General features: G+C 32.7%; 1 protein-coding gene across 3 annotated transcripts in view; it reads left to right on the plus strand.

The window, feature by feature from the left end:
- Positions 1-16,274, plus strand: part of SGCZ (sarcoglycan zeta) — a 1,018,550-nt gene that overhangs the window by 957,673 nt on the left and 44,603 nt on the right. For all 3 annotated transcript variants that reach the window (XM_055138572.1, XM_055138579.1, XM_004610323.2), the window contains one exon: positions 10,905-11,027. In XM_055138572.1, the coding sequence (XP_054994547.1) occupies positions 10,905-11,027 (123 nt within the window). The remainder of the gene's footprint in view (positions 1-10,904; positions 11,028-16,274) is intronic.

Below are 16,274 nucleotides of genomic sequence, written 5' to 3' on the forward strand. Positions count from 1 at the left end.
CCCATATGGTCCCTTGAGTACCACCAGGAGTAATTCCTGAGTGCAAAACCAGGAGTAACCCCTGTGCATTGCTGGGTGTGACCAAAAAAGCAAATAAATAAATAAATAAATAAATAAATAAAATTCTGTGATTATTTCCTTTTTCTTGAAACTAGGCCTTCATAATTTTTTTTTAAATTTGTTGGTTATTTATTCTCTGTTTCTGCTGGATGAAAATGTCTTGACCTTTAATCTTGGATATAATTTCCTAGACTCAAAATGCTTGCTTGAAATTTTCTTATCCCCCATTTAACATTAAATTTGGTTTATATGTTAATTTTTATTCTTTACATACACAATCACATATGAAGTCCTCACCACCACAGACAACTCATGATGTGCCCTTATTTGAAGACAGTGTCTCAGTAAGTGACAGGGTATTAGAATAGAAATGAGACTATTGAGGTATGTCATCCAATATTCTTGGTTTCCCTATAAAAATGAGACGCTATTGTGAAGAAAGAGACACAGAAAACAATGGTAGATAAACCAATTACAAAGGCAGGAGCAGGTGTTTTCCTTCACAGCCATTGGAAGGAACCAGTTCCACTTGATTTTAATCCTTTGTTCCAAGACTGTATTACAATAAATTTCTGATTCTTTATTTTGTTTTATACTCTATTTAAACACCATGGTTTACAAAGTTGTTCATAATATAGTTGTATTCAGGCATTCAGTGTTCCAACACCAACTCCACCACCAGTGTGACCTTCCCTCCACCGTTGTTTCTAGTTTCCTTCTTCCAAACCTGCCACCTTAGCAGACACAAAATAATTTATTTTATAGTATTTGCTATAACAAAATGGTTACTGAAATTGTTGAAAAATACACCAGTAAATTTTTTTTTTGTTAAAATTGTTATATATCACAATGGGATCATTAAAGTCATGCTCTGAGGGTTTACTAAGCTGTTTGTTGCTAAGTAAGCGTTCTGTGGTGTTATTTTTGTTTATTGAGCTTAGATGATTTATAGGCTACCTTCACATCTAATTTGCTGTGATCCTACTGGAATGTCAGTATTGTGGAATTTGGAGGTGTCACTTGGTGACATAGGCAGCCACACGCTCTATGATCCCTAGGATCTGTAAAACTAGGTCAATGAGTTTCAGCATCTTGGATTGATTCTTCTCCGAGACCGGTCATGACGCTGGTCTGTTATTTACATGGCAATGGCTATGGAATAAATTTCTGCTTTTTAAAGAACATAGTTTGTGGCCCTTTGTAGTGGCAGCCATGTGAACCAATGAATAACTCATCATTCTTTTTAAGATATGCATTTAAAGATTTGCATAATATTCCTTGCTCTTTGGGGATATTTTACCTATTTTCTGAATTTTATTCCTTTTTTCATTTTGCTATTTGACATATTAACTATGCCATGCTTTGGTGATGATATTATTTTTAGTGGACACACTCAGCATACATTGAGTTTGAATTTCTTTTTGTCAGTACCTCTGAGATTTTCTTTATTCAACTCTTCTCTGTCAGAAGCCCATAGTAAATACATATAAGGAAAGCATAGATAGTCAAGACTTTAAGTAACAATGGTTGAAAGATTTTTCTTTCTCCAAAAACAGACCTCTATTTTGTAGAAAGTATGTTGATTAAGAATATCAGAGCCAACTTCATACATGAGATGCAGATTCTATTGCCAACACTGCCAAAAATAATACATTAGTATTCTCTTGGCATATCGAAGAAGTAACAATATGTCTCACAATGGAGATGTTACTGGTGCCCGCTTGAGCAAATCAATGAACTAGACGACAGTGCTACAGTGCTACAGTATTCTCTATCCTCTCTTGGTGTCTCTTTTGCTTTATTTGCTAAGCACTTTCATATAGTTCCTCAAGTCACCAAGAAGCATGTTTTTTCTCTCATATGTCTTCATCTCTTTCTACGTTTCACTTTTAACAGTTGTTACACATAAATTCTAAAGGTCACTTTCTTCTTAAAGATAAGTCAGTTAAGTACATTCATTACGTTTTGACTTTCAACTACTGTTTTACTTCTATCTTTATTATTTGTATTATTATCCTTTGTACATGTCATCCTTTAAATATTTTAATGTCTGTTGAAATTCCTATTCTATTCATTCACTCTGTTCTTTTCTTTAAATCACTGATCATCCTTATAATTATTTAATTGAAGTGTTTGTTTTCTACCAGTGTTTATGGAGATTCCTGTTAAGTTTTATTAACTGATTTCTCACCTAGTTAAGGCCCTATTTTCTTCTATCTTTTTATCTATAATAAAATTTTGAGTGGCGGGAACTGGTTGTCTTATTTTAAACACTGTTGTTGATGTTATGGAAATAGGCAGATAATGTTTTGGCAGACCAGCTCGATCCTGTCAAGACCTGCCTTTACATTAGTTAGATTAGATAGAGTGGATCTAGATTTGATTTTATTCCAAGAGAAACTTCACCATGGCATAACAACTCAGTGTGTAGAGGATAGAGTTATTTCTGCATCTAGAAAGATGAAAATCTTTAGCGTTCTACAGTCTTCGTTTAGCTTATACAACCCTTCCTAGGTAGTTATTTTTGAAAAATCGACTAGCACCTTATGCAGTAACAGTATCTAGAAAAAAGTAAAGCGTATCCCTATGTAGAATTTTAAAGCTTCTGCTAAACTGAACCACCGGCCCATTCCCCATTTCTTTACTGCTCAAATTCTATTTAGAGCACTGCTAAACCCGGCATTTCTTTCATCCACCCACCAAAAACACTGACTATCTTCTTTGATTTGTAAATGGTCACCATGAGTTCACTTAAAATCAATGCATAGTTATCTTTGTGTTTTATTCTCTCAGCAATCATCACCCTTTTACACCTGTTGGTAGTAGCAATTCCTCTATATACTTTGTGCAGTTTTATAACTGTTAATGTATGAAAGTAAGTAAGATAGTCTAGTCTTTTATGTTCCAATCATGGCCTTTGGAAGTGTGGTATCACTAAACGTATTTAATAGTATATTTTCTTCTAGTCTTAAAATAGCATTGTACATTTTTACCTATTTGAAAACATATTTTTGATATAGATCCAAAGACATGGCTTGGTGGTAATGCAGACACATTGCATGCATGATGCCATGGATTTACCACCCTCACTGCTACCAAGTAGTTTTCCACAAACCTCCTTGATAATTACAACAGTCACAAGCACCATCAATGAGCAGTAACAGAAGTGGCATTGGGGATATGGCTCAGTGGAAGAGCCATCCTGTATGTGTGAGACCCTGTGTTCAGTCCCTGGCATCATATGAAAAGGAACAAATGAAAATGTTAGGTTACTTTTCATTATTCCATATCCCATATCCTTGATGATACAACTTTAAAAGCAAGTGGATTGGTGCTGTAACCAACTGTAAGTTTGAAACCATGCAATGAATGACTTTTTAATTCACAGATTTCATGTAAAATGTCAATCAGATAAATAAGTAAAAGCAAGAGAAATCCTCAGCATTCTGGATTTCAGCCTGATTCTGTGGCCAAAGCATCCTGCTGACTTATGATTGAAATAAGCAGACCTTTGCTGAGATAAGCCAATTAAATTTGGAAGCTGTTTTATTGTATCACAAACTAGTTCATCCTTTCTAGTATAAGCATGTTTACTCAAATATAATTTTCCCCCAGAAATCAAATTAATTTTAATGCTTTCTCAGGAGACAGAAGTAATGTGTTTCAAAACAAGCCTTTATAAGAACTTCATGTAATAATAACACATAAATTAGCTATAACAAATCAATAATGCAAAATTGTCCCCAAAATATCACAATTTATTGTAATCATTTTATAATAAAAAGATTTATGTCATAATAGGGTTTCTAAAATTGTTATCTTGAATTTGTTGGTTTATTACACAAAAATCTTATTTCACTAAATGGAATTCATAAGCAAGTCTGCATATCCAGATAGAACTTCTGTTTGTTTCTTTGTTTTTTGAGGGCCATATCCAGTGGTGCTCTGAGCTTACTCTTTGTTCTGTGCTCAGGGATCAATGCTGGTAGGATTAAGCCAGGTTGACTCTATGCAAGTCTAGTACTCTATTCACTATACTATCTCTCCAGCCATGATAGGACCATGACGGTTTTTAAGACGAATTAAAAGTAATTTCCATATAAGTGCTACATGTTGGGCCTGAGGACATAGTATAGGAATTAAGGTGCTTAACTTGCATGCATCCAACATGGTTTGACCAGAGCACCAAATCTTGCACTTTGAATATCATCAGGAATGATTCCTAAGCACAACGTCAAGAATAAATGCTGAGCACTGCCACAGTGTGCCCAGAAAACAAACAAACAAAAGAATTGTCTTTAAATATTTTCATAAAAGAGCACTAAAGATAATATAAATACAATGCATTCCAGGGAGAAAGTACAAACCAATTATAATGTATTTCAAGAAGGTGTTCACTGTCTAGAATAGTTTCTGTATGTTTTCTTATTAAAGAAAATGATTGAACCTGGGAATGATCACTCTGGACAAGAACTGAGGAATAAAAGGAGGTAAAGTGATAAACATGATAACCATTCAGTAACAGAACTACAAACCACAGTGTTTGAGTGCATCAGAGAGAGAAAGAGAGAGAGAAAGAGAGAGAGAGAGAGAGAGAGAGAGAGAGAGAGAAATAGGGTCAGGTTGAAGGATGGTGGGGTGGCTGAAGAGAGACTAGAGACATTAGTGGCAGCAAATGTACACTGATGAAGGGATGAGTTTTGGAACATTGTATGATTGGAATCCAATTATGAACAAATTTGTAACTGTGTATTTCATGGTGATTTAAATTAAAAAAAGATATTGAACCATAATGATTTTCTATGCATTTGTGATAAATTACAAAGGTGGTTCAGGTGGTTTTCTTTTTTTTTTAAGGCCCCATGACAATACAAACAATACAATGTTGTTTGTACTAGAGCTGTTTCAGGCATAAAATACTCCAACACCCATCCCACAACCAGTGTTCCTTTCCCTACACCAGTTTTCCCAGATCCATCTGACAGCCCCCAGCCTGCCCCTTGGCTGGAGTATAACAAATTTGCTCCACATTACTTGCTCCAACAAAACTTAAGTAGCAAATGGAATTATCAAAAAATAAATCAATACAAGTCAATTTGTAGTGATTGATTACTATATGATTGTAACTTATGTAAATAAAAAATTCAAATTATTTAACACAATATAGTATACTGACTACACCATTTACATAACTAAGTTTTCCGTTCTGGCATCCAAAATATATCGCATTAAATTTTACCTTGCATTTGGATCTTAATGCAATAATCATATCTTCCCTATCATAAATAAAACTTCCTCTACCCCTTGGCAGACATATATAATAAATTTATTTCATCTTATTTGGTCCAAAAAATTTTTTAAACAGTGGCAAATAGAATTATCAGAAAATAAATCAATAAAAGTCAATTTTCAATGATTAATCACTGTATGTTTTTAACCTTAATTTAGCAGAAGGCAGCCAGATGCACAATTAATAGGTGGTGCACTCAATTCCACATGAAAATAAATTTCTCCTGGTCTTTGAATGAACTCTTTTAATGCTTCTTGCAAAACTTGTTTCAAGGCTATGTTGTTGCCTATCCGCAAAATTGTTGCCTATCCACAAAGCTCTGTATAGTTGTTCCTTCAAATCAGAATGTTATGTAAAGTGAGTGGAGTGTTCTTGGTGGGGTGTTCATTTAGTCGAGTTTTTCTGCTGTATCCTTTCATTTCTTCTAGCTTATACAGTTTCATTGATAGACCTGGCAGAATTTTTCTTTAACAGCAAAAAAAGAAAAAATCTTAGATGCTGGTGAGATAACATTCCATGATATTAATTTCAAGTGAGATTGGAGAACAGTGACATTAAAATCAATTTTAAGTTTAGAAATTGAAACCACAATAGCAAATGTCATGAACACTCAGAATTATCTTTGCAAATATTATGAATTGTATTTCTCCAACTGCTCGTTTTTCAGATTTTTAAAAATGGGGGAGGACTAGCAGAGCTTAATGACTCAGAGTAATGAAATATATTTTAATTTAAAAATGAACATATTGAATAATTACTGTGTTTGACACTGCTCTAGGCACTGAAAATAGTGAGAACCACAGAGAGGGGAAAATAGAAAACTTGAAAGATTAGATAAATTTGATTGTGGAGGAAGAATGGCTATATTTTCTATTCCAAAGCCAACAAACAAAGAAAAAACAAACAAACAAAAACCATCAGAGTCCCTCTGGATTTAATAAAATAGATTAAAATCTTATGGGATTATATGAGAACTATATATGTCAAAATTTCTGAAGTCCTTATTCTGAGACACGATGTTCTTTCCAATCTAGGCCTGTGGCTGTTCCGTTCCCTGATTCTCTTTCTCCTTCCTTCAACAGTACACTAGGAGAACACTTTCCTACTATGAGTTTCTAGTAACGTGCAACAGTATAGAATATCAAAGTATAAGGGTTGTTATGTTTGCAATTTGTGAAAGGAGTTTTATTTGTTTCAAATTTGGTTTTTCTTTTTGGCTTGCGATAGTCAAAAAATTGACCATAAAATTTAGTTGATCCTACTAAACATTATTTTTGTTTTCTTTTCCTATTGTGATTAATAGTCTATAAATATTTTTTGCCAGAAGGACCATGATAATATTGACAGGAGAAAGGATTCATCAGAATAAGTTAAGAAATAATAACTTAAGAAAAACACACCAGACATAAGAAGTTACAACTGTTATAATCTTCACTGTTTTCTTTAAATCAAATCATTAGTACTCATTAGTAGAAAGAGATCAATAGAAATATATTGTGCAAATTCTTAAATTAATAAGAAAGTGACTCATATGTTTAGCCGAGCCAATGTAGGAAATGAAATAGTATTATATAAATTATTGGAATCTCTACTATTTAAATTATTGGGATCTCTACTAGTTAGCAAAATTTTGGCTGAGAAGTAGCCATAGTTTCATTAAATATGGCTATAGAAAATTCTCTAAAAGGTAGGCCTCTCTGAGGGAACAAGCAATTCTCTTTGTGATTTTGTTTTTATTTTACGAAGAATACTTAGAGGACATTTCTAAAAAGTTAGAAAAATGTTTATTTAGGGGCCGGAGCGATAGCACAGCGGGTAGGGCGTTTGCCTTGCACGTGGCCGACCCGGGTTCGATCCCCGGCATCCCATATGGTCCCCCAAGCACCGCCAGGAGTAATTCCTGAGTGCAGAGCCAGGAGTAACCCCTGAGCATCGCTGGGTGTGACCCAAAAAGCAAAAAAAAAAAAAAAAAAGAAAAATGTTTATTTAACATGTTGAATATTTTATTCTGTTGTGAACCAATATCATTTTTCTTACCTTTTCTATTTTACTGCCATCATTCTATGCCTGTCTACTCTGTTTAATTCTGAAATTATTAAGGTAAACTTCATTAATATTATTCCCAAGGAAGCATTTAGTTAGCAAAACGATTTTGAAATGACTGAAAAAGTACATAACTGTCTGGGTAACCATTTTCCCCTTAAACAAGTTGCATAAGAATTGTAGCATCTACCCAAAGTCATTTATGCGTATTGCCTTCCTGAAACTTGCATATCACAGGAGGAAACACAAATTGAATTGGGATAATTATTGTTTCTTTCCAACAGTTGATCCTAAATTGACTTATCCTAAATACAACGTGATCTTAGGAGCACACATGTATGTACCAGCACAAGAAAATAAGGAAGCACAAGGCAAGGCAAGAGAGAGGGCTCAATGGGCTGAGCACATGCTTTCCAGGCAGTCCAGGTTTGATTACTGGCATAACACATGTGAGCACTGCAGGGAGTAATCTCCAAGCACAGCGCCAGAATTCACCCAGAGCACCACAGAGTGTGGACCAAAAACCAAGGACTGCAACAGTAAATGTAAAGCATGCTGATATAAAAAATTAGGTATATACGGTAATTTGAAAAATAAATATAATAGTGTCATATAATATTTTTCTCATTTTCTACCTTCTATTTAAAGTAAATATTGATAAACAGAAACCAGTAACTGAACAGTATTTTCTTATTTAAAATATTTATAAATGTATAACATATATTAATAATATTCAAAATAATACAAGCTATATCAAATATATACACCTCCTGGCTTAAATGTGCTATTTTCAATTTGCAAAAAACTAATGAACAGAATCCAATAAGTTTAATATTATTTATGACTTAAAATATTTATCAGTAAATTTTAAATTTCTTATTATTTTTCTTCCATAATTATTCTAATATATTGAACATAGTGTAGTATATACTGTTAATTAATCTGTTTTTCAATAGGATGGATCTGCATGAATTTACTTATGGCCTGCATGTTTCTTACATTTTGGCTAGATAAATTATTTCTTGTTTTCTTTTTCTCTGTTTACATTTTATGAATCAAAATTTCTTCTTACTTTGTCATACTTAGATACTCTATATTTCTAAATGTTTATGTGACATTTATTTTTATGAAATATCCATGTTAGGGCAGAAAAGTCTTGAGATTGCTTATAAGGATTTAATTAAATTCAATGTTATTAAAGTCAATAATTTATCTTGTGTGACAATCACCCAAATAAATTATATTTGAGACAAGAAATATGGTATATGTTAAGGTTTTGTGTGTAAAACATCTATAATACCTTTTAACACATTTCAGTTTTAATGTAAACCTGAATATCTTGAATATATATGGGTTACAGACCACAAAACCCATACCCCTCAAGAATTCAAAATCAACCTCAAGCATGATTTATTTGACACCACCCATTTTTGTTACTATATTTCCTATCAAAAGCAACAATATAAGAATGTACAATTGGGATTAGGAGAAAACAGAGTCAACAGAAGAGAATGTTTTGGAATAGCTTTTGCAAGAGGAGTTACTCTGACCAAGGACAATGTCTTTCTTGATTTTTTCAAATTTGTCATTAAGTTCCAAAGGAATTTTATTTGTTTGAAAGAGAGGAAAAGAGATAACGATTTTTAATTACAATTCACAATATTTTTAACTTGATAGACTACACTGTCAGCATTACTTTTAACTTCATCAAAGCTTTTCCATATTTATATATAAACCTAAAAATATGTGTGTAGTTTTAGATTATAATAAAATTGTAAATTCTGTTTCCAAAACATTAGGCCAAACTTTATCAGGGTTTATAATTATTTTTCCTCTTCTTTACATGTTACCCAAAAATAATGATGACAAAGTATATGAAAGTTAGTAGAACCCTCTGACTAAATTTAAGTATTTTTGAGGCATTTAAAATAAGCAAGGGAAGGGAAAGAAAATTTAAGTCTGCTGTTCATGCACCTATCCACCATTCACTAGTAAATGCCCACTACAAACCAGACACAATTCTAAATCCAGAGGTATTTTGCAACATAACAATAGCTCTTATTTTTAACTCCTGGGGTTGTCACATATTTAACAAGTAAGTGGTGTCAGTTTTATTTTTTTTTTCAGGCTGTCTTGGTAGACAGCCTAAAAATAGGGTAGACTAAGTAACCTAAAAAAAAGGTAGACTAAGTAACTCATATAGATTCAATTGTCCCAGAAACTGGGATGTCTAAGAACAAAATATTAACAGATCCAGTGTCTGGTGAGGGGACTACTACCTTGCTTGAAGACAGTTAACTTCTTGCTATGTCCCCACTTGCAGATTACAAAGAAGACAATGTAGTTAATTCTTTTTATAAGAGGGTAAATAATCTTATTAATGAAGGTCAATCCTTGGGGTCTAATTGTCTCTCAAAGATCCTACTTTTAATACCATCATATTAAGGTTAGGATTTCACCATAAGAATTAGGAGCAGTCACAAAATATAGTATTTGAAAAAATAGGTGAAAAGTATTAGAGAACACATATAATATACCTCAATACCTAACTGTGCTAGATTATATCTGGAAAAAATCTATTATAGAGATAGCAGAAAGTGGATGTTTTTAGTCTTCACAGGAGAATAAAACATAATTTGTATGCAAAATATGTTATTCTCAAAGAAATAAATTTTTATTATGAAAAACAATTTCTCACCTCTAACAAGTTTTTGTAGTGGTTCTAATTATCAGTTTTTCAGTTTTTCAAAGTATAGGAACTGTTTTTATATGGTTTGTTAAAGAATAAATATGTATAGTAGGCCAATAAATTAATTATATTTGAAGTACATGCTCAAATTATATTTACTTAAAACCATATTTTGTCAATCAAGAAAATTATTGATTAAATATTAGTGAGCACTAAAAATATAACTATCATTGAAGTCTAACTATAAGTATTTTATGTGTTTGTGTGTCTATTTTGCTAGATTGTACAATGAATGATGAATTAACAATTGGTGTTATTAAAGAAAGGAAAAAATATCAGATTAGGATATCTGAAAGATAGAATACCTAGGGTGCACATTTAATGCTTTTAGAAATAGCCACAGATGGGGCACAAATCTCCGCTTGTGAATAGAAAACATGAGAGTCATTCCATATTCATCGAGCATCTGAGCAGGTGGAAATTATAATGCCAAGCTGCCGGCTACAATCAAGGATAAAGCAGACATAGTCTCTCCTTTTAATATACAAGTTTTCACCTGGATAAACTCACCAACCCTATGAGGACTATGTCACACATTTAAAGGTTACAAGCATGTCTAACCATCCTTTCCCAGCACTACTCTACCAAATTAAACTGAAGTGATGATAATTTTAAAATATAGTGATTTCAATTAAAATATACATGACATAATATAATTAATAGTACTAGTATTTCTTTTGTTTATATTATTTGCATTATAAATATTCATTAAATGGTTTCTTGCATACAAGTTTCATTTTCTTATCTTTTCTCTGGCCATAGGCGCTGATGCAGTGGAAGCTCAGTGTAAAAAATTTGAAGTGAGATCAAATGAAGATGGCAAAGTGCTGTTTTCTGCAGATGAAGATGAGATTTCTATTGGTGCTGAAAAGCTGAAAGTTACAGGTACTGTAGATTGAGGTCTTGGAACATCATTTGCTTCTTGCAAGAGTATGTGTTCTGAATCAGAAACACTTTTTAAACGATATATGTTCTCTATGCATAGAATTGAGTTCACATAATGTAATATCACACTGTTCAGTTTCCAGTAATCTTAAAATAGAAGATTTTCTACATGGTTGCGGAAAAGAATGTAAATATTATCTGGAGTAATTTAAAAATGAAGCTCTATGTCTCAGACTCAGGTAGGTGGAGGAAATAAGGTGTGAATGATGAGCAAATTATGGAATACAGAGAGTACATATAAAGCTAATTATGGTGATAGACAAAAATTCAGAGGAAGTTTTAAAAAATAAGAGATACACAAAATTAGAAATAAGATTAAAAATCAGTTTTAAAGAGGGGTTAAGGTTCAAATACAGGTATATTACATTCTTGCTCAGGGTTCATAATTATTTTCAAACAAGTCTCATTTTGCATTACTTAGAAGTTATTTGCCATTGTTTTAATATATTCAAATAGTAAACCATAATTAATTTTTAAAGCATCAAAAATTCAGAAGGACAAATACATTCCTGAAAATGGAAAAGATCTGGATAAAGAATACTTTATGAATATTTTTTATAATACCTTGATTTGCATCTAAGATACATACTATTTTGACAAAATATTTTAAGATATATTTTATACAAACATTTTTGATACCCAAAGCATTGCTACATTAAAAATAAATGAGGGTAAATTTTGTTTAATTAATATGCCCAGATTTAAGTCAGGGAACAACCTCCGAAGTTATAACTACTTAGATCAAGCTTTCATTTTTGTATGGTAATAGAAAACACAGTCTTCATTCTTACTCTGTACTTATTTAATCCTGCCTCTTTCTCATATATATGTGTGTGTGTGCATACACACACACACACACACACACACACACACACACACACACACGCCTGGGAAACCTCAGCGGGCTGGGTCACAATTCTCTGGTCCTAGAGTTTTCTTTCTCTGAGAATGCCCTGCTGAACATCAGAATGGTACTTGGGTTAGTCCATGTGAATAGCAGTTCTATTCTTCTGTTGTTTCATAAGACTTCAGAAATATTAGGAAAAGAAACATGTAAGTTGGACCAAAATTTATCTTCTTGAGTCTTAAGGTGGTAAATGAGAAGGTGGGGGGCAAGGGATGCATAAGGGATTTATTTACCCTAGAGAACAAACAATCAGCCCTGACTTTTAGGACTTTTACACAAGATTTGAATTGCTCCTTGATGGTAAATTGGGAAACCTGAAAGAAATATTATCCGGGTGACTGGGTAGATCTTAGCTATTTCAATGTTTGAACCTTAATCTTTTTTTTTTCCTTTTTGGGTCACACCCAGCGATGCTCAGGGGTTACTCCTGGCTTTGCATTCAGGAATTACTCCTGGCAGTGCTTGAGGGACCATATGGGATGCTGGGGATCGAACCCGGGTCGGCCGCGTGCAAGGCAAACGCCCTACCCACTGTGCAATCGCTCCAGCCCTGAACTTTAATCTTAATCTAACTGATCATAAGATTTGAGACCAGCATAATCCTGAGATCAATTTTAGAGATTATAAATGTTCAACAAACTTCACAGTCATGCCACACTTTGACATTGTATACTTTGCATCCATAGTAAAGAGAAGTTCTAGAGATCTTGACAGCTTCTAAAATGTCTTGAAGCTTTCTCTGATCTTTATATTACCTTGATTTATCTTACAATGGTTGCAGTGAAGTGGTGTCTTCAAAATTACACACATTGATTCTATTTTCTTTTTTTAAGATACATGGGTAATATCCTTTTTTCTTTGCTAGTAGTTTGACTTTTATCTTTGAACTTTTAACTGTTAATTCAGTGTAAAACTGCTTCCTGAAATACTGAATTTTCTCTTTTTCAATTATCTGCCATTTTTATTCATTTATGTTGACTTTATCTCCTACCCCTCCTTTCTTATCCTCTCTCCCCTCAATATACATGTAAATGGAATGTATCTTACTTATGTTTTAAATGTATGTGTGTACATATCAGTATATAAATATTTCATTCTGATTTTCTTTTATCAATTCCTTTCCATGTCTTATATTAATTAATAGTATCCTTAATTACCTATATTTTCTAACTATCTTAAACACTCAGCTTTATAATATAATAGTCTGTTCCATATGTCTCCAGAAATCCTAAATAATATGCTAATTTTGAGACCGTAATTGAAAAATCCAGTCATAGTTTTTGTAGGGTTGAAGCATAATACTTAGAAATGAAGAAATAATAGACTTATGAGTATGCCTATTACAAAATATTGACCTTTAACCATCTGTGAATTTACAAGTCACCACATTATTAATGAATACATTATAAACTCAAGATTATTATAGTTTGATTATAATTGCCCAAACACCCCAAACAGAAGAGCACATAAACTCACAGACATATCTAGACATAAGTACACACACTAATACACTCTCCAATTCATAGTAGCTGATTACTCTTCTACCAGCATATTACTGTTTCACTTTATAGTAGCTTTATTTCTTCCATTAGGCTCCTAAAATAAGGAAAATTAATGTATCAGAGGCAAATATGGTTTATAATTCTATATGCATAGAGGAGAAAATTGTGCAATGTATCAAATGCAATTTAAGGGCACTGGAATTGTTTAGTAATCTCACATAGACTTTAAAGCAGTGCTTGAATCATTTGACAAATAACACTACAAAGAGACACTGACTCCAGGGTGTTTTAAATAAATTAGGTAGCTGTGCTGACAAGACTTCAAAGTTATATGTGACAAGAGATCTGTGTGATGTTTACTCTAGAATTTCAAATTTGTGGCACGATTTTTTTTTATTTAAGCTATATCCATAGGAATTAAAACAAATCCTTTCTGGCTTTGTACTTTACAAACAACAGTATTTGTTGCATGACCTTTTATTTCTGGGTGACAGAATTTGATTAATTTATTTAGACAGAATGTCTATAAGTGTAAAGCAAAATCATTTGTGACCAAAGGCACTCATAGACCTAGTTTAGTTCAAGATATTTATATTTTCCTTATCCAGAAAGCAGCAGAAATTTACCCAATACATTAAATATTCTTAGGTTACAAGAGTATGGTGGCAAGAGGTAGCCTGAATACCACCACCTTCCAGAGTTCTAACAGTCATACTCTCAAAGTTTATTATTTTTTCTTTTACTACGACTTGTTTAGTTATAATTTGCTTAAATTTTAATTTAGGAGAGAAAGCTAGTGCCAGGTTAAAGCTAGTTGTCTTGATTTGTTATAATCCTACTCTGATCTTCAGTATCATATATGGTCCCCAAGTACTGCCAGGGATCAATCAAATCTGAGCACAAAGATTAGAGTATCTCTTGAACACTTATGAGAGAGGCCCCACCCTCCCATTTTAATTTGAATGTACTGATATGCCCTTACTACACCCTTCTCTATATGACTAATATATCACATTTTATACTATATCTTACATACACATAACTGATAACTTTATTTTCCTTTTTAATCAACTTAAAATTGGTTAAAGAAAAAAAACATGCAATTATCTTTATCTCTTAAAACCAGGTAAACAAATAAAATATATAAAACTTTACACTCGAAAGACTCTTAAATTTAGAGTCTCCAGGCAGAATCAATGTACTATAATTTACATTTTCATTTGTATTCCAAGTAGAGGGGAAAGCACAGTTATATTCATTTAATTCTGTGCAATTTAATGCTTTAACTATATGGAATATCTTCATGCTAAATTGAAGGCTATTAGTCGAATTTAGATTTCTCTTTTCCTGTGAAAGAAATGTGTAACATTCCCTAGATATGAGGGTAAATTATACATGATATGTACAGATAGCTTTATTTTCAGGCAGTAAAAATTAAAACCGACAATCTAAAAAAAAATAGTGACTCTGAATGCTGTATCCAGCCTGTGTCCCGGTGTTCGTTTGTAAGCCAAGAATATCACTCTTTTGTCTCTTCTAATTGAATAATTGGAAAGATAGACAGGTTCTAATGCATGTTTGACAATAGAAGAAAGGATTTTCTGAAGAGCTGTCTTTTAATTTAAACACCATGCTTCTGGATCAAAATCAATATTTTCTGATTTGTTTTTATTAGTTAGTCTTCTGTATCCTTGTTCTTGTCTGTTAAATTGGCATAGTGTGATAGGGTCAGCTTTGGAATCAACCTTTCTATTAGGTAAGACCATTGTTCCTCAAGCTGTCCAAATGCCAGGAACGTGGGAAGACTCAGTCAACAGGATGGAACTGCATGGCTTGAATAGTACTGAAGAGATGTGATTAGACCAAGGCTTTCAAAAGTGATGTGCAATTACTTAAATTTCTCAAGTGTGGCATTTCAAGTTTGCAAACCTGGGTAAATCAGTTAGTTCCATTTTCTAGTTGCTGTTTAAATGTTCTGAATATAAAAATATTGCCAACAATAAATAGTAGTTTTACACTACCCTCCCTCAAAATTCAAGTTAAAATTGTGTCAGAGTTTTGGATATGTCATTCTCATAAAGTAAGCGCTCTCTCTGAGCATGTCACTGACTGTCCACTTAGGATTTTTTTTCTGACCTCAGTTAAGTGTTCTCTGTGTTTTTTTTAAGGTAAAGCTTTTGGGAAATTACAATAGAATAAAATAAATATGGCAAAACGAAAAGAGGATAGATACTCTGAGATAAAGTTGTAAGTTAAATAGACCATTTTAGTATCAGGTTTACAATGTACCATTGATGTTTATCTTTGTCTTACACCGAGAGTCCTAGATCCATAAATTCTCTAGTAGCATAATTATACATTTATCTTACTAATGTATAAATAAATGGTATAGATTTGTGTGAATAAATTTTCTGATGTTTTATATGTGAAGATTGAAAGTGCATTACTTAAAAATGTACTACATGTAGAAATTGATCTACTAGAATTATTGTTATTTTTTCTTTGTTTCATGGATGACTGTAAGAAAGGAACTATTAATTTCTGGGGGCCAACATGTTTTTTCTCATGCATTCCAAGTATCCTGAATCCAGGACCACTAGAATAACTCCCATGCCTTCACACCCTTCCTATTTCTCCTCCTATTGAATTTCTCATTTCTTTTTCAGTCAGCAGATAGAAGAGGTTATTTGGTTTTGGTAGTTTGTTTCTTTCTGGTTTTATTTTTTGTTGTGATAAAAATAATTTTATTTAAAGACATTTAAGTACATATATGTGACG

The sequence above is a fragment of the Sorex araneus genome, chromosome 1, assembly GCF_027595985.1.
Source record: "Sorex araneus isolate mSorAra2 chromosome 1, mSorAra2.pri, whole genome shotgun sequence".
NCBI lineage: Eukaryota > Metazoa > Chordata > Mammalia > Eulipotyphla > Soricidae > Sorex > Sorex araneus.